The 25025-nt window shown below is 48.3% G+C and overlaps 1 protein-coding gene and 1 long non-coding RNA gene across 4 annotated transcripts in view; one reads left to right on the top strand and one right to left on the bottom strand.

Moving 5' to 3' along the window:
• The window catches only part of LOC309385259, a 156610-nt gene that overhangs the window by 78867 nt on the left and 52718 nt on the right, over nucleotides 1-25025 (top strand). The gene's annotated exons all lie outside the window — the stretch shown is intronic.
• LOC309385258 (uncharacterized protein) overlaps nucleotides 11514-25025 on the bottom strand; it is a 70300-nt gene continuing 56788 nt past the window's right edge. For all 3 annotated transcript variants that reach the window (XM_081939500.1, XM_081939499.1, XM_081939501.1), the window contains exons 6-10: nucleotides 21452-21534; nucleotides 20499-20625; nucleotides 19606-19688; nucleotides 17642-17768; nucleotides 11514-14236 (exon numbers count right to left, since the gene is read on the bottom strand). In XM_081939500.1, the coding sequence (XP_081795626.1) occupies nucleotides 13206-14236; nucleotides 17642-17768; nucleotides 19606-19688; nucleotides 20499-20625; nucleotides 21452-21534 (1451 nt within the window). In that variant the 3' untranslated portion in view covers nucleotides 11514-13205. The remainder of the gene's footprint in view (nucleotides 14237-17641; nucleotides 17769-19605; nucleotides 19689-20498; nucleotides 20626-21451; nucleotides 21535-25025) is intronic.

The raw sequence follows: 25025 nt of genomic DNA, 5'->3' as shown, positions 1-25025 counted from the left end.
ATCCAGGATAGGCCCGAGAGATTGGCAAACATGGGTTGACCACTATTTGCTAATTCAGCACATCACACCCAGTGTCACTACAGGGCAAGCCCCTCCGAGCTTCTCATGAGTCGCCGGCTAAGGTCCCACTTAGACCAGCTACACCCAAACTATTCTGCCTCATCGCCCCCTGACTCCACAAGCAAGATTCAGAATGTTAGCATTAGGGGACTCGGTATACACCCACAACTACGCCAGGGGAACTCTGTGGATTCCTGCCACAGTGATAGGCATCACCGTGCCTTGCTCTTATCTTGTAGAGCTCGAGAACAGTCGGAATTGGAGAAGGCACATTGACCAACTCTGTGGCCGCCTCTCCAACTCCACTCTTAGACAACCAGAGGTAACTCCTGCATGAGATAGCCAAAGCCCTACCCAAACGGAGCAAACACTCACTCCTTCCACAGGAAGCTCAAACCCGAGGGTACCGGGAAACTTATCTGGTTATGTTTCAGGCCCGCAGCGAGCTCCGAGCAAACCGGCTCTAGAAGCTCCAGCCTCGGACTGTGAAAGGTTCCAGGAGCTTCCACCAAGCGGAGCTGCGGAGCAAACAGGTCCATCTGACCTGTCCAAAGAACACCCTCCAACTGAACTGCGCAGGTCTGGCAGAGCTACAGCGAAGTTTTAGTCTGACAGCAGCACTTTTATAGGGAGCTGTCAGACCCTTCGACCAATGAGATTAAACCTCTGTTCCGGTCAGAACAGAGGACCTTGATGGAAACCACTGTAGTTGAAGCAAGTATCTAATACTCCGCCCCTCTTGGATGGACTAATTCTACTGGTTTCGTAGTCACACAGGTAGGTGGGCTTTTGGGTAGCTCTGCCAGACCTGCGCAGTTCAGTCGGTGGGTGTTCTTTGGACAGAAAGAAAAAACAGAGTGAGGAAGAGAAAGAAAACAAGAAAAAAGGAAAAGGATGAATGTAAAAGAGAAAGGAAGAGGGAGAAAAGAGGAAAGAGAGGAAAAAAGTGAAAAAGAGGAAGAGAGAAAGAAAGAAAAAGGGAGGGAGCAAAAGCAAGCAAGCAAGTCCAGGCAAAGGTCTAGAGATTAAAAAAATCATTATTAGCATGTTAAAAAAGACATCCCAAGGTGGAGAGCTTAGCTAATTAAGTGCACTCTCCCATGCTTATTATAATAATAATAATAATAATAATAATAATAATAATAATAATAATAATAATAATAATTTGGATTTATTAGCCGCTCCCTTTCCAAGTAGGACTCGGGGCGGCGTACAATGGAGCATAAAACATAAAAGATATATAACAGCACATAAACGTACATAAATACAAAACAAACATACACGCATACACGGAGGAGGTAACAAATTTCATCATTTAGACAGTTAAAAATCAGCATTAAAATACCCCAAATGTAAAAACCCAATATGCAATTAAGAATTAATATTTAAAAACAATTTAAAAAACAGTTAGGAGGAATAAGAGAAATTACGATTGAGCCAGGCCAGATAATTGAAAGAGGTGGGTCTTCAGCTGTACACGGAAGGAGCGGAGATCGGAAGTAATCCTGATGTCACGGGGGAGGTCATGCCACAGGGCTGGGCCCATCACAGAGAAGGCTCTGCTCCTGGGTGTCGCCCCCCGGCACTGTTTGGCGGACGGCACCCGGAGAAGTCCCTCTCTGTGTGAGCGAATTGGTCGTAGGGATGTGTGGGGCAGGATGCGATCCTGCATATAACTAGGCCCTGTGCCATGAAGCGCTTTAAAGATCATAATCAAAACCTTGAAACGCACTCGGTAGACCACAGGAAGCCAGTGCAGCTCGCGCAGGAGAGGTGTTACAGGGGAGTATCTAGTCCTCCCCATAATCACCCGTGCGGCCGCGTTCTGGACCAACTGTAGTCTCCGAGTGCATCTCAAGGGAAGCCCCATGTAGAGAGCATTGCAGTAATCCAGGCGAGACGTCACTAGCGCATGGGTGACTGTGCGTAGGGCATCCCGGTCCAATAAGGGGCGCAATTGGCGCATCAGGCGAACCTGATGGAACGCCCCCCTAGCCACGGCTGTTACATGATCATCCATGGACAACCGGGCATCCAGGAGGACGCCCAAATTGCGCACCTGTTCCATGGGGGCTAGTTGGACGCCCCCGATGGCCAGAGATGGAAGCACCTGGTTGAACCGGGAGGCCAGAAGCCACAGCCACTCCGTCTTGGAAGGGTTGAGTTTTAGTCGGTTGCCATCCATCCAGACCCGTACGGCCTCCAGACACCGGGACATCATTTCGACGGCCTCATTGGGGTGGTTCGGGGTGGAAATGTATAGCTGAGTATCATCAGCATACAGATGATATCCCACCCCAAAACCACGGATGATCTCGCCCAGCGGTTTCATATATGTGTTGAACAGGAGAGGCGAGAGCACCGATCCCTGTGGCACTCCACATGTGAGTGGCCTCCGGGTCGAACTCTGCTCCCCTGCCAACACACGTTGCGTCCGATCAGAGAGGTAGGAGCCAAACCACCGTAAAACGGTGCCCCTGACTCCTAGCCCCTCTAGCCGGTGCAACAGGATACCATGGTCGATGGTATCGAACGCCGCCGAGAGATCTAATAGGACCAGGATAGAGGAACAACCCCTATCTCTGGCCCTCCAGAGATCATCAACCAATGCGACCAAGGCCGTCTCCGTGCTGTGCCCGGGTCGGAAGCCGGACTGGCGCGGGTCTAGATAATCATTTTCCTCCAGGTGACGTGGGAACTGCTCTACCACCACACTCTCTACAACCTTCGCTAAAAAAGGAAGGTTGGAGACAGGACGATAATTGACTAGGTCCGTTGGATCCAGGGAAGGCTTCTTGAGCAGGGGCCTCACCACCGCCTCTTTCAAGGCGGCCGGTAGAGACCCCTCACCCAGCGAGGCGTTCACCAGGCCAAGGAGCCAGTCGCGCGTAACCTCCCAGGATGCCAGTACAAGCCAGGAGGGACACGGGTCCAATAAACATGTGGTGGGTCGCAGACGTCCACGCAACCTGTCCAAATCCTCGATGGCAACCGAGTCAAACTCCTCCCAAAGCGGTCCCTCAAGACTCGCCACGGGCGTCTCTACTGAACCACTGAAAGGGGCCCATCCCATCCGGATTTGAGTGACTTTGTCCTGTAGATATTTCCCAAACTCCTCTGCTCTGCCCTGTAGTGGGGCTTCCCGTGGTCTCTCAAACAAGAGAGAGCGGTTCACCCGAAACAGGGCGGCAGGGCGGTTATCTGCAGACGCAATAAGAGCGGCACAATGTTGACGTTTGGCCACTCTTAATGCCACAAGGTACGTCTTCAAATAGGCTCGTGCCTGTGCTCGGTCAAATTCGGAACGGGAGGATCTCCAACGACTCTCTAGGCGTCTCTTGTGGCGTTTCATCACCCTTAGCTCCTCAGTAAACCAAGGTGCCAGGGTGGTTCGTCGCCGCAGGAGAGGCCGCAAAGGCGCCACCCGGTCTAGGACCCCGGTAGTCGCACTATTCCATGCGTCTACCAGGTCCTCCACTCGGGGGCGGGTCAGGTCCACAGGAGGTGGCCCAAGTTCCGTCTGGAACCTATCCGGTTCCATCAGGCGCTTGGGGCGGAACCATCTAATACCTTCCAGTTCCGCCTCCTCGCGGCGGGGGGTAGCACCAGGGAAGTCCAGCCGGAGAAGTGAGTGATCCGACCATGACAGGGGAATAATGTCTAGATCCCCTATTCCCAGATCACTCGTCCACTGGCCAGAGACGAAAACAAGGTCCAGGGTGTGGCCTCCCTCGTGAGTAGGGCCCTGAATTAACTGGGTCAGGTCCATGGCTGTCATGGAAGCCATGAACTCCCGAACCCCCTCAGACGCTTCTCCCATCGACGGCAGATTAAAATCCCCCATCACTAAAAGTTTGGGGGTCTCAACCGCCACCGATGAGATCAGCTCAAGGAGTTCGGGCAGGGCCGCTGAAGTATAGCGAGGAGCCAGGTATACTATCAGCAGGCCCAACTGCCTCCCTGGGCCCCATCTCACGACGAGGGACTCACACCCGGATGTCTGCGGCACGGTGAACTCTCTCGGCTCTAAGTCTTCCCGGATAATCACTGCTACCCCACCGCCCCTTCCCTGGACCCGAGGCTGGTGAAATGCTCGATAACCTGGCGGGCACATTTCCACAAGGGGTAGACCTCCCTCGTGGCCCAACCAGGTCTCGGTTATTCCGGCGAGGTCTGGCTCCCCCTCCAAAATTAGATCGTGGATGAGGGGGGCCTTATTAACAACGGACCTCGCGTTGCATAACAGCAGTCTCAGGCCTTGGGTCTGTAGATCCTGACCACCTAGTATGCAGGGGTTGGTACAAACGACCGGGAATGACCAAAAACCCCGGTCTCCCAACCGACTACGCACTCTTAAACTGTCCTCGCACCTGCCCCTCCCCACGACTGTTGGTATTAAGGAGCCCTGCACAGGAATGCTATCTTCCCTCTCCTCCCCCACTCCGCTCCCTCCTCTTTCGACCACACCTAGGTGCCTGGCTCTTCCATCCCTCCTAACCGGTTCCCCCCCCCCATCCCTACAACCCCTCCCCCCCCATCCTTATAACCCCTTACAACTTTTAAAAAACATTTAATTAAAAAACCCCTTAACGTGCGCTTCCTCCACCTCTCTGGGTTAATGAACCCGTCCTCAAGGTGGGCCCTTGAAAGGGCAGGAGGCCATAGCTGCGAGAGGGGGGAATCTCGTAGCTGTAGTAGGTCTAGCCTCGTATATAACATGATTAGACAGGGCCAAAGCTCGTCAAGTGGGAGCTGTCGGTATTAATATGCATTGGCAGCCTCAGATCCCACTAAGGGGATAGTCCTGGCAAAGGATAGACAGATGGAAAAAAGTCCACATCTTGGATGGAAATGATGGGCTGATGGAAATAAGATAGCCAGCTGGTGAATAGAGGGCTGCAGCTAAGGGTAGTTCGTAATGGGCGGTAGGGGCGGGTAGCCCATGATAAAGAGTAGTAAATGAGTAGTAAATGGGTGGGGGGGGCGGGTTGTAGTGAGCACAGCAGAGTACAGAGTCAAACCTTCTACATGGGCCTCAGGTGTTCCAACGCCTCCATTTCGTGGCCCGCCTCTGCCTTAGATAGTCCTCCGTCCATTTGGCCACCCACAGTCGTTGTTATTGTTATTGGTGTTATTATTGGGCCCGGGGGGGCCTGGGGGGGCTGCACCGACCTCCATACGGCCTCCCTGCAGCCCTCCTGCCGATCTCCTCCGGCGCCTCAGGCCTCACTCTCTTTTCCTTCTTCCCTCCGGCGCCTCGGGCCCCCCTCGGGCCTCCCTCGGGCCTCGCTCTCCTTCTCTCTTGGGTCGCCACCATCCCTCCGAAATGCCTCCAACCAGACCACCGTCCTCCAGCCTCCTCCAGCCTCCTCCGCCCCCTCCGCTCAGGCCTCCACCGCGTCGCCGTTCCGCCGCTCCGGCTCAAAAACGCCAGCCGCCATGCCGCCATGCCGCTCAGAAGCGCCAGCCGCCATGCCGCGCCGACCGGCACACCATCCTCCTCCTGCCCGGCTGCCCGACCGACCCGGCGGGCCAGCCTGGACCCGGGCAGGGGCCAGCATATTCGGCGCCAAGAATCCCGATCCTCAAGCTGGAAATGAGGGTCGGCAGCATCCCTGCCCGTCAAAGAGCCCTCCGCATTAAGCGGAGCTCAGAGGCAGCCCTCCATTCCCTCCGGAAGCTCCTCCTCCTTTCTATTATGGGATTATTTATTATTTATTTATTTATTTGTGCTTCTAGACCGCCCCCTCTCCCAGAAGGGACTCGGGGCGGTGTACAGTCCATAGAGAATATCACAAAAATACAATAAAAAATTAAATATTAAATATGTACAGTTTGGAGGAGGTTAAAATGCAATTAAAAGAACTGTACAAAGCTGAATAAATATAATTTTTTAAAATCCCTAAAACGGACACAACAGATTAAAAACCCTAAAATAACCAGATAATAATACATTTGCCAGGAGGGACAGTTGTAATTATGCCAGGCCTGCTAATCGGAACAGGTGAGTCTTCAATTTTTGCCGGAAGGAGCGGAGGTCAGAAGTGGTTCTAATGTTGGGGGGGAGGTCATTCCAGAGGGTTGGGCCCATCACAGAGAAGGCCCTACTCCTTGGTGTCGCCCGTTGGCATTGCCTAGTGGACGGCACCAGGAGAAGTCCCTCCCTGTGTGAGCGAATTGGCCGCAGGGATGTATGTGGGAGGATGCGATCCCGCAAGTAACTAGGTCCCGTGCCATGGAGCGCTTTAAAGATGGTAATCAGCACCTTGAAACGCACCCGAAAAACCACAGGTAGCCAGTGCAGCTCGCGCAGGAGAGGTGTTACGTGGGAGTACCTCGTACTCCCCATCACAGCCCGCGCGGCTGCGTTCTGAACCAACTGCAGTCTCCGGGCACGTCCCAAGGGCAGCCCCATGTAGAGAGCGTTGCAGTAATCCAGGCGGGACGTCACCAGCGCATGAGTGACCGTGCGTAGGGCATCCCGGTCCAGTAGGGGGCGCAATTGGCGCACCAGGCGAACCTGGTGGAACGCCCCCCTCGCCACGGCTGCCACATGGTCATCCATCGACAGCCGGGCATCAAGGAGGACGCCCAAATTGCGCGCCCGTTCCACAGGGGGCAATTGTTCGCCCCCTATGGCCAGCAATGGAATCAGCTGGCTGAACCGAGGTGCCGGTAGCCACAGCCACTCGGTCTTGGAGGGGTTGAGTTTAAGTCTGTTGTCCCCCATCCAGACCCCGACGGCTTCCAAGCACCGGGACATCACTTCAACAGCCTCGTTGGGGTGGTTTGGGGTTGAAATATACAGCTGAGTATCATCAGCGTAGAGGTGATACTCAACCCCAAAACCACGGATGATCTCACCCAGCGGCTTCACATATGTGTTGAACAGGAGAGGCGAGAGGACCGACCCCTGTGGCACTCCACAAGTGAGTGGCCTCGGGGTCGACCTCTGTCCCCCTGTCAACACACATTGCCTCCGGTCGGAGAGGTAGGAGCCGAACCACCGCAAAACGGTACCTCCGACTCCTATCCCCTCCAACCGGCGCAATAGGATACCATGGTCGATGGTATCAAAAGCCGCCGAGAGGTCTAATAGGACCAGGATAGAGGAACAACCTCTATCTCTGGCCCTCCAGAGATCATCGACCAACGCGACCAAGGCTGTCTCTGTGCTGTGCCCGGGTCGGAAGCCGGACTGGCGTGAGTCTAGATACTCGGATTCGTCAAGGTGTTGTGGAAACTGCTGCGCCACCACATTCTCGACAACCTTCGCTAAAAACGGAAGGTTGGAGACTGGACGATAGTTAGCTAGCTCCATTGGGTCGAGTGCAGGCCTCTTAAGTAAGGGTCTCACCACCGCCTCCTTCAAGGCGGCTGGTAAGGATCCCTCACCCAATGAGGCATTCACCAGGCCCAGAAGCCAGCCTCGGGTCACCTCCCAAGATGCCAGTACCAACCAGGAGGGACACGGGTCCATTAAACATGTGGTGGGCCGCAGCCGTCCACGCAACCTATCCAAATCCTCGGGGGCAACAGAATCAAACTCCTCCCAGGATGGTCTCACAAGACTCGCTGTTGGCGGCCCGTCCGGTCCACTGAGGGGGGCCCATCCGCTCCGGATCTGAGCGACTTTATCCTGCAGATATTCCCCAAACTCCTCTGCTCTGCCCTGCAAGGGTGCCCCTTGCGTCCTCTGTGACAAGAGGGAGCGGGTCACCCTAAACAGGGCGGCAGGGCGGTTATCCGCGGACGCAATAAGAGCAGCGCAATATCTACGTTTGGCCGCCCTTAATGCCACAAGGTAGGTCCGTAAATAGGCTCTTACCTGTGTTCGATCAGATTCGGAGCGTGAGGACCTCCACCTGCTCTCTAGACGTCTCCTATGGCGCTTCATCACCCTCAGCTCCTCGGTATACCAAGGAGCCCGGGTGGGTCGCTGCCGCAGGAGAGGTCGCAAAGGCGCAACCCGGTCCAAGGCCCCAGCCGCCGCCCTATTCCAGGCGGCCGCTAGGTCCTCCGACCGAGCGCGGGTCAGGGCTACAGGTAATGGCCCAAGCTCCATCTGGAACCTATCCGGCTCCATCAGGTGCTTGGGGCGGTACCAGCTTGGACCATCTGGTCCCGCCTCCTCGCGGTGGGGGGTAGCGCCAGGGAAGTCCAGCCGGAGACATGAGTGATCCGACCATGACAGGGGTGTAACAACAAAGTCCCCTATACCCAGATCACTCGTCCACTGCTCAGATACAAAAACAAGGTCCAATGTGTGGCCACCTTTGTGTGTGGGGCCCTGAATTAACTGGGTCAGGCCCATGGCTGTCATGGAAGCCATGAACTCCCGAGCCACCTCAGACGCTGCTCCCGTCGACGGCAGGTTGAAATCCCCCATAACCACAAGCCTGGGGATCTCAACCGCCGTCTCCGAGATCAGCTCGAGGAGCTCGGGCAGGGCCGCTGATGTATAGCGAGGAGCCAAGTATACAATCAGCAAACCCAACTGCCTCCCTGGGCCCCATGTCACACCAAGGGACTCACACCCGGATATCTGAGGAACAGTGAACTCCCTCGGCTCTAGACCTTCCCGTATAACTACCGCCACCCCACCACCCTTACCCAGGGCCCGAGGCTGATGGAATGCGCGGAAACCTGGTGGGCACATTTCCACGAGGGGTAAACCACCCTCGTGGCCCAACCAGGTCTCCGTTATCCCTGCAAGGTCCAGCTCCCCCTCAGAGATCAGCTCATTAATGAGGGGGGCCTTGTTGGTTACGGACCTTGCATTGCAAAGCATCAGCCGTAGGCCCGGGCTCTGTAGTTCCTGGCCACCTAGGTTGCGGGGGTTGGTACAAACGACCGGGCGTAGCCAACAGCCACGGTCTCCCAACCGACCTTGTAGTCTTCTTTTATCCTCGCATCCCCCCCTCCCCGCGACCGTTGTAATCAAACAACCCTCTATTGGAATAATTTGTTCCCTCTCCCCCCCCACTCCGCTCACTTCCCTCCTGGACTCACCTGTTCGTCTGGCACTGGCTTCCCTCCTGGCCTGGTTATCCCACCCTCCCTTCCCAGAACCCCCTAAAAACAATATAAAACATTTAGCTAAAAAGCCCCTCAGCTTCCTCTTCTTCCACCTCTCGGGGTTCACAAACCCGTCATCAAGGCTGGCCCCTGAGAGAGCCAAGGGCCATACCTGCGAAAGAGGGGCCTCCCGCAGGCGGAGCAGATCAGACCTCGAATAAATTAAAACGTTGTAATAGTCCCAGTTGGGTAGGGGTGCAGATGGTGCAAAGTTAGTAATTAATAGAGTCTCGGTGGAATGGAGGGTAGAAAGTTAATAAATAGAAGAGTCTCAATGGAGGGTAGGGGATGTTCCAGTGTCCAGTGGTACTTGGTACTTGGAGGCAGGGGGGGGGAGGGCAAGAAATGATTAAATATCCCAGGTGGTAGGGGGAAGGCAAAGGTAGCAAAAATAGTGGAGGGTAAATGAAAGTTCAGCTTAGCTGTTTCCAGGTGGATACAGCCCCCCCCCCCGATGGATGGGGGGGCCTGGAGGGGTATGGGAGCAGCCAGGAATGATAAAATAACCCAGGAGTCCCTGGCTGCGGCTCCCTCCCTTCGTCTGCCGCCGCAGGCATCTCCCTTTGATCCTCCGACTGTCTCTGCCTCTGGCTGCTTCCCAGCCCTTCTCACCTATCAGCTGATTATTCCAATGTCCTGTTGCATCCCGTTGCTCCCCCTTAAGCCCTTTGATGTCTCTGGGTCTCTGGGGGCCTCCGGAGCCTCTCACCCCCTCTTCCTTACTCCTCTTCTGGCATTTCTGGCTTTTCGGCTTCTCCTTTCGGCGTTTTCGGCGCCAGCGCCGTCTGCGCAATCGCACCACGCCATCGCCATTGCTCTCTCCTTGCTGTTTACAGCCCTCCGAGCCTCTTTCCTCTCCGCTCTTCACCGACCACCCTGTCGGGCTAATATCAGCCTGAAACATGCCTGGGTGGTCGGGCTGTCCAACTCTCGACCCCCTTCGATGGTATGGGGGCCGGCAGCAGTCCCTACCCGGTCGGGAGCTCCATGGTGTTCCTGGAGCTCAGAGGACGACCGCCATTCGTAGGAAGCTCCTCCTACTCAGGGATGTTAACCTGTGCACCAGAGGTGGGTTGCTTCTGGTTCAGCCCAGATCGGACAAACCGATAGTAGCAGCAGTTGGGAACTACCTGTACAGGGGGTTACCAGGGCAGTCTATAAAACCCCATGTTCTTTCTCTAACCTCCCTGCTAGTTCCCCGCACAAGTGACAGGGTAACACAGCCATCAACCATACACAATTGCCAATAAAACAGCAACATGAGCCATGGTGGCACAGTGGTTAGAACGCAGTATTGGAAGCTAACTCTGCCAACTGTCAGCTGTTCGATCCTAACTGGCTCGAGATCGATTCAGTTTCCACCACTTAGATAGGGCTACATCGCCTTGTAGTCCAAGGGACTCGCGGGAGTCTTCTCCAGCACCATAGTTCAAAGGCCTCCATTCTTTGACACTCAGCCTTCCTTATGGTCCAACTTTCACAGCCACACATTGCAACTGGAAAAACCACAGCTTTGACTATACACTTTTGTTGGTGATGGGTGATGTCTCTGCTTTTTAGTATGCTGTCTAGTTTTCCTCCCCAGGAGCATCTTTTAATTTCTTTAAAATTAAAATGTGAAGTGGTATGTAAGTCTTAAGGGATAGTGCTAACATTGAGTAGGCAGAGGAACAGGAAAAGATACCCGAATGGGACCAGGTGCTCTGCAGACACAAGCCTCATGGCAAAAAAGGGATTAAACAAATGATCCTTATCTGAGAGCTTAGATTATGAAAGAAAATTTGAAGTTGTCCGGTTGATCTGTGTCTCATAACCACGAATGGAGTTTTCTCCATTACTGAAGAATGGCAGAGAAGAAAACTAAATGCAAGAGAACTGGTAGTGCTGTCGAACATCAATATTTCTTTAATAAACAGGAGGTAGTATATACATTTTTGCAACCAAAAGTTTTAAGTAAGTTATAAACAGGAGATCCAATATGTAGATAAATGCAAATTAAGTACCGGTAGTCTTACTGGAGAGAGATCAAGTGACTCTCTTAAATGAAGCAGTGAAAGAGAAGGAATTGAGAACTAGAAGTCTCCTGTTTGAACAGGAGGTTGGACTAAAAGACGGTCAAGGTCCCTTCCAACTCTTGTTACACTGTAAGTGGCGTCAGAATTAAGAAAATCAGACCTGGTATGCAGATATGCAAATTCAACATTCCTACGCAAGGAAAGACTAAAGTGCCAGGTCCTACTAATTGTCCCTCCATCTACTGCCTCTAGTGATCAGATTTATAGGTACTTGCCTCTACTAACCTATAGCTCTTCCAAGAGCTTACAGTAATTTTTTTTTTTTGAGTTTCAAACTTTTTTTATTAAAAGAGACAAGAGCTTACAGTAATTTTGATCCTGTCTGCCATCTTATTCCCTACATCTACTTCCTTTGGTGATCAACAGGTTTATAGATATTTGTCAATGCTAGGATAAGATAGGACAGTGATGGCAAACTTTTTTGTAAAGGTGTGCCAAAATTATGCACACATGCCCACACCCATAATGCAATGCACCCCACCCACCCGTGCATGCACGGGAGAGTTTTCACCCACTCCAGGCTCCGGAGGATTTTCTGAAGCCTGGGGAGGCGAAAACTGCCTCCCCCAGCCCCCCAGAGGCTGGAAAGGGATCATTTCCGAACTTCCAGTTGGCCCGTTGAGCCTGTTTTTCACCCTTCCTAGGCTCCAGAGGCTTTTCTGAAGCCTGGAGTTGGCAAAAATGGCTTCCCCTGGTCTTCCGGAAGGCAAAAAATCAGCTCACTGGCACGCACATGCACACTGGAACTGATTACTCACATGCTGGCAAATATGGCTAAGCATGCCACTTGTGCCATAGGTTCACCATCAGAGGATATGATAGAACAGGGGTCGCCAACACGTAGCTCTGGAGCCACATGTGGCTCTTTCATCCGTCTGTTGCCAGTTGAGGCCACAATTTTGAGGAGCTTCCGGCTAGGGAAAGAAAAGCGTGCCAGGAGATTCTATGGCAAGGGGCAGGTTTTCTGGTTGGCTCCATAATTGATAGGGCTTTCGGTTAGGACAGGTAGAGGAAAAAGAATGCCACGCTCGGAAGAGACGCTATGATGGGGGAACCGGACTTCCAGTTGGCTCCAGAATTGAAGGGGAAGCTTTTGGTTAGGACCTTTGTGACTTTTTTATGTGTTTAAGGTTGCCGACCCCTGGGATAGGGGAATGGGAAGTAGAGAAGAGTAGGAGTAAAACAGAGCACAACACAACACAACAGAATCGTCTCCGGTGCCTAAGCTCAGTGTACATATTAAAAGCAATTAAGAGGTCATAGATCACAAATCATAGTTACAATCATTAATAATGTTACAAACTATTTATAAACAACAAGAAACCAATAGGCAAGATGAGAAAAATGAGAAATTATGAAAAATAAGACAGTGCTGTGGGAATGAAGTGTGATGGCATAGGGCATTGTTTTGGTATGCAATGCCCTATAGCAGCGTTCTGAGGGGGGACAATGAAATGGATTATGTCCAGGATGTGAGGGGTCTATATATATTTTCTCAGTCCTCTTTCTAGTTCATACACAACTCAATGAAAGGAAAGTTGGTTGTGATTGTTTTTTTCACAACTATCCGTTGGAAGTCTGTACCTGTCTTGATCGGTTGCTGTGCCACACCAGACAATTATTGAGGTACAAATGACACACTCAATTAGTTGTAACTCTTCCAAAATCTTTCAGTTGAACTCATCCATCATCTTATCATCTTAAATCTTATAAAATGAAAAGATAATATATCTATCATCCATCCATCCAATTTCTTAATTACCCATCTCCATGGTAGAGGGTGTGATGGGGTGATAATTCCTCATTTTCCTTCCTTCAGCTGCACCAGTTAATCTTAGTCCATGATCGACTTCCATGACATTTCTTTGAGTGGAAAAAGACAAATTCCTTTTGTATCCAATCACATTGGCCAAGAAAGAACTCTAACATTTCTGCACAAGGATCATAACCTCAGAACTGGGGTCTCTGAAGTTCTGCCCACAGTCCGTGCACTCATGTGGTTTCTCCCATGTGGATCCTTCTGTGGGAAGTCACAGAACAACTCTTTCTAAAGCTCTTTCCACATTCCTCACAGTGGTACGGTTTCTCCCCCGTATGGATCCTTTTATGAGAACTAAGGGAACTGCTTACAGCAAAGCTCTTTCCACATTCCGTACATTTGTATGGCTTCTCCCCCGTGTGGGTCCTTTTATGGTATGTTAGGGAACTGCTTATGCTAAAACTCTTCCCACACTCCAGACATTGATATGGCTTTTCTCCAGTGTGGATCTTTTTATGGGAAGTGAGGTAACTTGCATCACTGAAGCTCTTTCCGCACTCCAGGCACTGATACGGCTTCTCCCCTGTGTGGCTCCTCTTATGGGAAGTAAGGCGGCTTTTGCGGCAGAAGCACTTCCCACACTCCGCACATTGATAGCGTTTCTCCCCACTATGGATTCTCGTCTGGGAACTCAGGTAACTGCTCTGACCGAAGCTCTTTCCACACTCCAACCATGGATGTGGTTTCTCTTGGTGGATTCTTTCATGGGTCATAAGGTGACTTTTCTGATAGAAGCTCTTCCCACAATCCATGGACTGATATGGATTCTCCTGGAGATGAATCTTTTGATGGTCACTGAGATGGCTACTCTGGCTGAAGCTCTCCCCACATTCCACAGATGTATATAATTTTTCCTCAAGTGATATATTTTGATTTAAAGTAAGAGGAAAGACCCATTCCCAAGTTACATGTTGTGCCTCGACAGGGTGGCTTCTGCAATACCCACACAATCCTGATTCCTCCTTCAATATTCTTCCACACCCTGGACATATTCTGGTTTCTTGGTGATTTTTTTCGGCCAGAAGCGCATTGTCATCTACATGATGAAAAGCGAGGGCTATCTCTGGCTCTACTTTTAGCTGCTTTTCCTCAGGACTTTGGACTCCCCATTGACATTGGAACATTCTTTCCCCAATTTCATTTTTGACTGATGGCAAGTGCTCTATCATCTCCTTCTTGGAATCCTTGTCCTCCCACCTTTCGCCTGATTGCGACAAAAAGAAGAAACAAAGAGGTGAGTTTCATGAGATGTTCAAGGCCCAAGCTAAAACACCCTCAGGGATCAAGCTCTATTGCCACATCCTGTATTGAACATTACCGGTAGTTCTCAAGTTATAAGCCTTGGTGGCACAGTGATTAGAATGCAGCATTGCAGGCTAATTCTGCTGATTGCCAATAGTTTGATTCTGACAGATTCTGAATCAAGGTCGACTCAGCCTTACATCCTTCTGAGGTCGATGAAATGAGGACCCAGATTATTGGGGACCAGATGCTAATTCTAAATCGCTTACAGAGGGTTATAAAAGCACTGTAAAGCAGTGTGTAAATCTAAGTGCTATTGTTATTTTATGCCTTTCCTTGTCATGGTTCTTAAGTGAATTACTGCAGTTGTTAAGTGAGTGGTGAAGTGAATCTTGCTTCTCCATTGACTTTGCTTGTTGGAAAGTCACAAGTGATCACATGACCCCAGGACACTGCAACCATCATAAATACTTGCCAGTTACCAAAGCATCTGCATTTTGATCACACAACCATAAGGATTCTGCAATGGTCGTAAGCGCAAAAAATGGTCATCAGTCACTTTTTAACCTGCTGTTGTATCTTCAAAAAGTAACTAAACAAATGGTTGTAAGTCAACAACTACCTGTACACATTTCCCTTGTTCTCATTCCTCCTGGACCCTATGGTGGTACAGATTACACATAGGGCAATATTTTTACTGTCCCTGTCAGCCCAGTGCACAGTACGGAACTTGGAACTAGTATTTTGACCTTGGGACATTTATACCATGTACAGATCTACCTTGCTTGCCATGATCCTCAGTATACAACAACATAAAACTGTTGGAGAAGATTATTTGGGTTTCAGATTGTTTTTTGAGGTGGTTGATGAAAACAAGTGTTCCGTTTGGGAGTCTACAGCAAAGAGGCCTTGGGGCAAATGGCAAGGAGACATGCCTGGGTGAGCGCTCACAACTCCTTAGAACCTGGAGTATCTATTAGTACAGCCCAATTACTAGGGACTCAGAATAACAGAATTGAAAGAGACCTTGGAGGTCTTTTAGTCCAAACCTTTGCTCAAGCAGGAGACCCTATACCATTTCAAACAAATGGTTGTCCAATCGCTTGTTAAAAACTTCCAGTGATGGAGCACCCACAGCTTCTGGAGGCAAGTTGTTACACTGATTAATTGTTCTGTCAGATAACGTCTCCTAAGTCCTAGGTTGCTTCTCTCCTTGGTTAGTTTTCACCAGGGGTGGGTTTCAGCTGGTACGCACCGGTACGCGTTTACCGCTTCATGAAATTTAGCGTGCCTTCCTGTACTTGAGCTTCCGGAGACCCCATACCAGAATGCTCTCTCCTCTGGCCTGCCCCCTCCTGCCCAGTCGCCACTCGCTCGCTTCCCCTGCCTGTCCGCACCAGGCTTGCCCTGCCCATCTACTTCCTTTGCCGGAGCGGAAGATTGGGCGAAGCCCACGTGGTGCGCACTCCCTTCTCTTTGACAGCCGCCTGGTTTCCAATGGGGGTGGGGAAGAAATCCATGTGTTTTTCCTCCCTGTGCATGGATTCCCCCCCCCCCCAGAAACAAGGCGGCTGTCAAAGAGAAGGGAGCAGCGTGCGCCACATCGGCTCATGCAACAGCCAAATCCTCACCTCCTGTTCCTTCTTCGGCTGCTGGACAAGCCCACGTGGCACACGCTGCTCCTTTCTTTGGCAGCCGCCTCGTTTCCAATGGGAGGGAATCCATGCAGAGGGAGGAAAAATGCATGGATTTCTTCCCTACCCCCATTGGAAATGAGGCGGTTGTCAAAGATAAGGGAGTGTGCGCCACGTGGGGTTGTTGGACAAGCCCACGTGGCACACGCTGCTCCTTTCTTTGGCAGCCGCCTCGTTTCCAATGGGAGGGAATCCATGCAGAGGGAGGAAAAATGCATGGATTTCTTCCCTACCCCAATTGGAAATGAGGCGGTTGTCAAAGATAAGGGAGTGTGCGCCACGTGGGCTTGTCCAACAGCCGAATCCTCACCTCCTGTTTCTTCTTCGGATGTTGGACAAACCCACGTGGTGCGCGCTGCTTCCTTCTCTTTGACAGCCGTCTCATTTCCAATTGGGGGTGGGGAATCCATGTGTTTTTCCTCCCTCTGCATGGATTCTGCCCTCTATTGAAAACGAGGCGGCTCTCTCTCTCTCTCACACACACACACACCGCTTGCCACAGTGCAAGATGCATGCGTAAGGGGGGACTGGATCAGCTCGGAGGCTGGCAAAAAAGAAGCCTCTGTTTCTCCGCTGCGACGGCTCGCAGAGGAAGGAGGCGAGGATGATGTCCGGCGCTCGCCCCCTCGTCGCTTTCCTGGCCAGTCACCCAGCCAGGCAGGGCTGCAGCCAGCGGGCCGCAGGGGTAAGCGGTAAGTGAAGAGAGGGCCAGCCAGCATCCCTGCCTTTTTGTTTTGCGAGCCACGGAAGCGGAAAAACAGAGGCTTCTTTTTTACCAGCCTCCCAACTGATCCAGTCTCCCTTACGCATGCACCTTGCACTGCGGCAAGCGGTGTGTGTGTGTATGCGCGCACGCGTGACGTACGTGCCTTCTATGGCGTGCCCAACACTGTCATACACCCACCAGGTCACCCGCCGAGCGGCAGAGAAATCTGGCTTCGGCAAAAGAAAAAAAAGCCGTCTGAAATTAGCCCCCTCTGCTGCTCTGCTAAAAGGGCGGGAACCAAGGCCAAGAGATAACAGGGCGACTAACCACATTTGGTTAACCCCCAGAGAGCTAAGAGGCTGAATTGGGAGCTCTGTGAATTGGCTTGTAGGACATAGAATGTGGTGATCATAGGATTTATTGGGCACCCGTTTTAGTTCACAGAATATATCTACGAATATAATTGGAAGGGATGTATGTGAGAGAGAGGGGGTGGGGAGAGAGAAAAAAAGAGAAAGAAAAGGAAGGAATGGAGGGAGAGAGAGAGAGAAAAGAGAGACAAAGATAGAAAGAGAAAGGAAGTGGGAGAGATGAAAGAAAGAAAGAGGGAGAGAGAGGAAGGAAGGGAAGGAAGGAAGTAAAGAAGGAAGGAAGGAAGGAAGGAAGGAAGGAAGGAAGGAAGGAAGGAAGGAAGGAAGGGAATTTATGACCACAATTGAGCCCAAAATTTTGGTTGCTAAGCAAGAGCGTTGTTAAGCAAGTTTCACCACATTTTCCAAGTTGGACTTATCCAACACTCTATTTCTTTCTTTCATGATTGAGAATCCTTTTGCAAAAGAAAATATATATTTTAAATAAATATGCTTTTTATTGTTCATGGTCTCCTTGTTTTTATATGAGAGGTTTTTTTCTGACAAACAGGTATGCTGGTTACGTGTGACCAGAAAAGTAGAAAGAGAACCCTTACCTATGCAGGTCACGTTCCTTGCATTTTCCAATGTGATCTCCCTGTACAGCAATTTCTGGTCAGGATTCAGCAGAGCCCACTCCTCTTCAGAAAAAAATATGGCTATATCTTCAAATAACATATGATTCTGAAATTCAAAAAAAAAGTCCCTCTTAATGTACGGTTCCAACTTACTTGAGGTCGTAGGTTGAGGATTGCTTGTATCACCTGAAAATCGCCCAAGGTCACTCTGAGAGTGAGATGAGTGGTATCTAAGCTTGATAAATTTATCAAGTTTGGATACCTCCCATCCCAAATCTCAGAGTGACTATGGGCAATTTTCACATAGTTCAGGTAGTCTTCAACTTATGACCACAATTAAGCTCAAAATTTCTGTTGTTAAACAAGACAGTTAAGTCAGTTTTGCCCCCATTTTACGAGCTTGTTTGCCGCAGTTGTTAAGTTCATAATAATTGTTAAATGAACCTGACTACCCCCTTGACTTTGCTGGTCCTAAGGTCGCAAAAGGACATTGCGACCATCATAAACATGAATCAGTTGCCAAGCGTCCGAATTTTCATCATGTGATCATGGAGATGCTGCGATGATCGTAAGTGTGAAAAGTGGTCATAAGTCACTTTTTTCTCTACTGTTGTAACTTTGAGCAGTCACTGTCATTATTAATCAGTGGAACAATTTACCTCCAGAAGTTGTGAATGTCTAATACTGGAAGTTTTTAAGAAGAGATTAGATAACTATTTATTAGAAATGGCATAGGGTTTCATGCCTAAACAGGGGGTTGGACTAGAAGACCTCCAAGGTCCCTTCCAACTTTGTTATTCTATTCTGTTCTAATTTCTATTCCTATTCTATTAAACAGATGGCTCTAAATCGAGGATCACCTGCAAAGTTTTCTATCTTATCTCTTAATGTAGTTACCTTGGATTCACCATTGATCAAGGTCTTCAGTGCTTCCTGAAGGTGACTTCCTCAACACAGTGTTGGGACAATCCTAGTTGATACGTTAACAGATGCCTTATGTTGTCCCTGAGACAAAAACAAAGTTCAACAGCTATTTGAAGCTGCTGGAAAAGGCCTTCTAGAAGCATGAGAAACCAGCAATGTTCAAATGATACCAGGAAGCTGCTACCACTGTGAAAAAAATGGCTAGAAGGGAGCAAATTAAGTGAACTAACTTTGGAAGAGAAATTCAGCTTGCTTTGGAATGTCCCTTGTCAAAACCACATTTAGACAATGAAAAGAAAAGAATCTGAAAAGAATTGCCCTCAAAATAGCAGAGTTGGAAAGGATCTTGGAGGTCTTCTAATCCAACCCCCCACTCGCTCAGGAGACCCTTTACTTTTCAGAGAAATGGTTGTCCAGTTTCTTCTTAAAAAGCTCCAGCAATGGAACACCCACAACTTCTAAAGAAAAGCTGTTCCACTGGTTAATTGTTCTCACTATCTTAGTTCTAGGTTGCTTCTTTCCTTGATTAGTTCCCATCCATTGCTTCTTGTCTTGCCTTCAGGTGCTTTGGAGAATAGCTTGACTCACTCTTCTTTGTGGCAGCCCATTAGATATGGGAAGACTGCTATCATGTCTTTTCATTAAACTAGACATACCCAATTCCTGCAACTATTCTTCGTATGTTTTAGCCTCCAGTCCTCTAATCATCTTCATTGATCTTTAATACATTCTTTCCAAAATCTCAACAAATAGCTTGGTTCCCTCTTCTTTGTGGCAGCCCTTTAGATATTGTAACGTTACTCATTAAAGTAGACATACCCAGTTCCTGCAATTGTTCTTTATATGTTTTAGCCTCCAGCCCCCTAATCATCTTCATTGCTCTTCTTCGACTCTTTCCAGAGTCTCAATATCTTTTTTAAATCGCAGTGATCAAAACTGGATGCAATATTCCAAGTGTAGGCCTTGCCAAGGCATTATAAAGTGGTACTAACACTTTACGCAAGCTTGATCCCTCCTACCTGAGTTGGAAGGACAACAGCAGTTTCAGAATCACCAGAAAACAAAGGTGCTTCTGCAGGAAACCTCAGGATTGCTCCTTTCCCTGATAAGACAGAAATGGAGGAAGACATTTTGAAAACATTCCTAGTGCATTCTCGAGAAAGTAAATGGTTCCAGATGCACGTATACACAGAGTGGACAGAGGTCAAGGACAAGGTGTCTACTTGGGAAGCAAATCAAACTTGGACGTTGAATGGCCCCTCCCTGGCTGGGGAATAAATAGAAGGAAAGGGAAGTGGTGGTCATAGAAGACAACAGTTCACATTTCTAGAGATTTTCCTAATTTTGTTTCATGCAACGAAGACTGTCTTGCCAGAACTTAACTTGTAGCCTCACAGGTTGGAATGATCATAATGAACTGATAAGGTCTGTTGCTGCAGTTAACAGGACTTTCGGTTGGTGAATGCAATTAATTCACAAGAGATAAATAAAGAGGGGTTTTTCTTTGCTAGGGGTCTGTTTCTTACTTCTCCGAAGGCTGGGTCAGAACAGCCGCTTAGAGAGGGCTGTAAAGCACTATGAAGTGGAATTTAAATCTAAGTGGTATTGCTAGTAATATTTGGGAGTTTGGTAGGAGTGGATTGGCTGGATCAGGGTGCTCAATGCCTCATTGGGAGAGATGATGTTACATGCCTTGAAAGCAGCATCTCTGTCTGGGAATGCTAGTAGTTCAAAGGGGATATTTGCTTATCGGGTCCCTGGAAAAACACTGGACTAAGCTTCCGAGGTGAACCAACATGATCAATGAATGAATAACGTTCTGTAATATGTTTCTTTTGAACTGCATCTTGCTACGATTCCTTATGGAGCACACCAAAATAAAAAATTAGTAGATGAAGAACCATTTCTTTACCTTCGGATGTGATCTGAGCTGGATCTTCTTGGGAGATCCCTCCGAAGATCAGTTCTTGAGAGAGAGATGACATGTCTTTGTGTTCTCGGGGGTCTTGAGCACCCACTTCCATGAAGGGATCCTGAACCTGTCAAAAGAAAAAGAGGGGAAATGATTCTATGGTCCACTGCAACCAAGTTCACTCTGAAAAGAGAGGGATTCTCACATACAGGTAGAATAGAACAGAACAGAATAACAGAAGTGGTAAGGACCTTGGAGGTCTTCGAAGCAGGAAACCCTACACCAGTGGTTCCCAACGTGGGGGCCACGCCACACAAGTGGGTAATTTGATTTTTAATTGGGGGGGGGCAATTTGAACTTTGTTTAAACCAAGTTAATGACCTTTTAGGCTTCCTCTACATGAGCAGAGTTCACTTTCTGAATAAAGTAAGAATTATATATTACAGAGGGGGCATTGGGATTTTAAAGATGCTTAGATGGGCCATGGCCAAAAAAAGGTTGGGAACCACTGACCTACAGCATTTCAGACAAATGATTGTACAATCTCTCCTTAACAACTTCCAGTGTTGGAACATTGGAGGCAAGTTGTTTCATTAATTGTAACTGTCAGAAAATTTCTTAGTTCTAAGTAGCTTCTCTCCTTGATTAGTTTCCATCCATAGCTTCTTGTCCTGCCTTCAGGTGCTTTTGAAAATAGCTTGAGATATTGGAACCCTGCTATCATGTCTCCCCTAGTCCTTCTTTTTGTTAAACTAGCCATGCCCAGTTCCTGCAACCGTTCTTCATATGTTTTAGCCTCCAGTCCCCTAATCATCCTGGTTGCTCTTTTCTGCACTTTTTCTAGTCTCAACATCTTTTTTATAGTGCGGTGACCAAAACTCGATGCAATATTCCAAGTGTAGGTCTTACCAAGGCATTATAAAGTGGTACTAACACTTTACACAAGCTCCTACCTGAATTGGAATGACAACAGCAGTTTCAGTTCCACCACAAAGCAAAGACATTTCTGCAGGAAACCTCAGGGTTGCTCCATTCACTGATAAGACAAAAATGGAGGAAGACATTTTGAAAGCATTCCTTCTGCATTCTCAAGCAAAATCATACACAAAATAAATAAAAGGAGCATTCTTTCACACACATGGGACTGCAAGTAAGCAATAGCAATAGCACGTAGACTTATATATCGCTCGTAGTGCTTTACAGCCTTCTCTAAGCGGGTTATAGTCAGCATATTGCCCCCAATAATCTTCCCCAAAAGTTTTTATGATGACACTGAGCATTATGGGAAGCAAAGTAGATCTGTACATGGTATATTAATTCCAAGTTCCATATTGGGGAGTGGGCTGACAGGGAACACCAGATTGATAGTAAAAAGTAATGATGTGGGTGTAATCTGTACCCCCAGAGGATCCAGGAGGAATGAGAGCAAGGGAAACCTGTACCGTTTAACCCGTACTGTTTGAAGTTACATCGGCAGGTAAACAAAGTGACTGATGACCATTTTTCACACTTATGACCGTTGCAGTATCCCTGTGATCGTGTGACCAAAATTCGGATTCTTGGCAACTGGCATATAACATTCACAGTGTCCTGGGGTCATGTGATCACCTGTGAATTTCCGACAAGCAAAGTCAATGGGGAAGCCAGATTCACCTCACAAGCATGTTGCTAATTTAAGAACTGCAGTAATTCCCTTCACAACTGTCCCAAAGTTGCTTTTCAAAAGAGGCAGTTGCAACTTTGGGATAACCATGACCTGGATGACTGAGAATCTCCATAGACACTTAACAACTGTGGCAAGGAAAGTCGTAAAATTGGGCAAAACTCGCTTAACAACTGTCTTGCTTAGAAATTTTGGGCTCAATTGTTGTGTTAGCAATAGCACTACCAATAACACTTGGATTTATATACTGCTTCATAGTGCTTTTATAGCCCTCTCTAAGTGGTTTAGAGAGTCAGCACTTTGCCTCCACTGAGTCCTCATTTGACCAACCTTGGAAGGGTGGACGGCTGAGTCAACTTTGAGCTGGTCAGGATTGAACTGCTGACAGTCAGCAGAGTTAGCCTACAATACTGCATTCTAACCACTGTGCCAACATCACAAAAAGGCCTCTCCAATTAACTGAGTACGTGGCAAGGAGTGAAATAAAGAGGCCTAAAGGGTTAGGCTTTGAGATGGCTCTCTTGTCATGAGAGACAAGGGCTTCTGTCAATCGCTGAAAGGCCCAGTGAACTATGAGTTTCCTTAAGTTTGTACTTAAGAATCTACTGAAATAAAGAGAGATTTTAAGATTGGATCTTCGGTTCATTTCTTTCCAGGACTTCAAGGAAGTGGGCAGGTGCTGAACAGTGCCATTTCCATTGGACGGGAATTATACTCTTGCCTTATCTGATTCATTTGGTAGCATGGTGGTTAAAATTTATTGCAGGCTAACTCTGCCCACAGCCATGAGATCAATCCTCATCGGCTCAAGGTTAAATCAGCCTTCTATCCTTCAAGGGTCGGTAAAAGGAGGACCCAGATTGTTGGGGGCAATAGGCCAACTCTGTAAACCGCTTAGAGAGGACTGTAAAGCACTATGAAGTGGTATATAAGTCTAAGTGCTATTACTATTTGGGAGTTTGGTAGGAGTTGATTGGCTGGATCAGGTCTCAATACCTCATTGGGAGATATGATGTTACATGCCTTGAAAGCGGCATCTCTATCTGGGAATGCTAGTAGTGCAAAGGGGCCTTTGTTGATTAAATATGTGCTTATTGGGACCCTGGAAAAACACTGGCGTAAGCTTCTGAGCTGAACCAACGTGTTCAATGAATGTATAACGTTCTGTAATATGTTTCTTTTCAACTGCACCCTGTTATGTTTCCTTATGGAGTACACCAATATAAAAATATAACAAAGACAGAACTGCTTTTTTACTTTCGGATGTGATCTGAGTTGGATCCTCTTGGGAGATCCCTCCGAAGGCCAGTTCTTGGGAGAGAGATGACATGTCTCTATGTGCTTGGAGGTTTTGAACACCCACTTCCATGAAGGGATCCTGAACCTATCAAAAGAAAAAGAGGGAAGAAGATTTTATGGTCCACTGCAACCAAGTTCACTCTGAAAAGAGAGGGATTCTCACATACAGGTAGAATAGAACAGAACAGAATTGGAAGGGACCCTGGAGGTCTTCTAGTCCAACTCCCTGCGCAGGCAGGAAACCCTACACCATTTCAGACAAATGGTTGCATAATCTCTCCTTAAAAACTTCCAGTGTTGGAGCATTCACAACTTCTGGAGGCAAGTTGTTCCACTGGTTAATTGCCCTCACTCTTAGGAAGTTGCTCCTCAATTCCAAGTTGCTTCTCTCCTTTATTAGTTTCCATCCATTGCTTCTTGTCCTTGCTTCTTCAGGTGCTTTGGAGAATAACTTGATTCTCTCTTCTTTATGGCAACCCCTGAGGTATTAAAGACTGCTATCATATCACCCCTGGCCCTTCTCTTCATTAGACTACCCATGCCAGTTCCTGTAACTATTCGTATTTTAGCCTCCAGTCCTTAATCATCTGTTGCTCTTCTCTGCACTCTTCCTAGAGTCTCAAAATCTTTTTTACATTGTGGCAACCAAAACTGGATGCAGTATTCCAAGTGTGGCCTTACCAAGGCATTATAAAGTGGTATTAACACTTCACGTAATCTTGATTCTATCCCTCTGTTGATGCAGCCTAGGACTGTGTTGGCTTTTTTGGCAGCTGCTGCACACTGCTGGCTCATATTTAAATGGTTGTCCACTAGGATTCCAAGATCCCTTTCACAGTTACTACTACTGAGCAAGGTACCACCTATACTGTACCTGTGCATTCCATTTTTGTTGCCTAAATGTAGAACCTTACTCTTTTCACCATTGAATTTCATTTTATTAGATAGTGCCCAATGTTCAAGTTTGTCAAGATCCTTCTGTATCTTAAGCCTGTCTTCTGGAGTATTGGCTATTCCTGCCAGCTTGGTGTCATCTGCAAATTTGATGAGTTCCCCATTTATTCCCTCGTCCAAATCATTGATGAAGATGTTGAAAAGTACTGGGCCTAAAACAGAGCCTTGGGGTACTCCACTGCATACTTCCCTTGTTGCAGCATCCCTTTGTCATGTGATCAAAATTCGGACACTTTGCAACTGGCCTGTATTTTTGATGGTTGGAGCATCCCAGGATCATTTGATCGCCATTTGAAACTTTCCAGCAAGCAAAGTCAATGGGGGAAACTGATTCACTTAACAGCCATGTTACTAACTGAACAACTGTGGCAAAACAAGTTGTATAATGGAACAAACCTGTCTTGCTTAGCCATGGAAATTTTGGGCTTGTGGTCATAAGTCAAGGGCCACCTGTATTTTCTAAAGCTGGTTCCCTTAATTGTCCAATTTACCAACCCAAAAGAGTCTATATCTGAAATGTATGAGCTAAACTTTTAACTACTGTATAAGTTAGGGCATTAATAAAAATCAAGCACAATAAATATTGTATCTCAGACTAGAAATCAGTTAAA

This window comes from Natrix helvetica (genome assembly GCF_964273705.1).
Source record: "Natrix helvetica genome assembly, chromosome: 1".
Taxonomy (NCBI): Eukaryota; Metazoa; Chordata; class Lepidosauria; order Squamata; family Natricidae; genus Natrix; species Natrix helvetica.
Note: the sequence above shows the minus strand (reverse complement) of the source record. Positions and strands in the feature narration are given on the sequence as shown.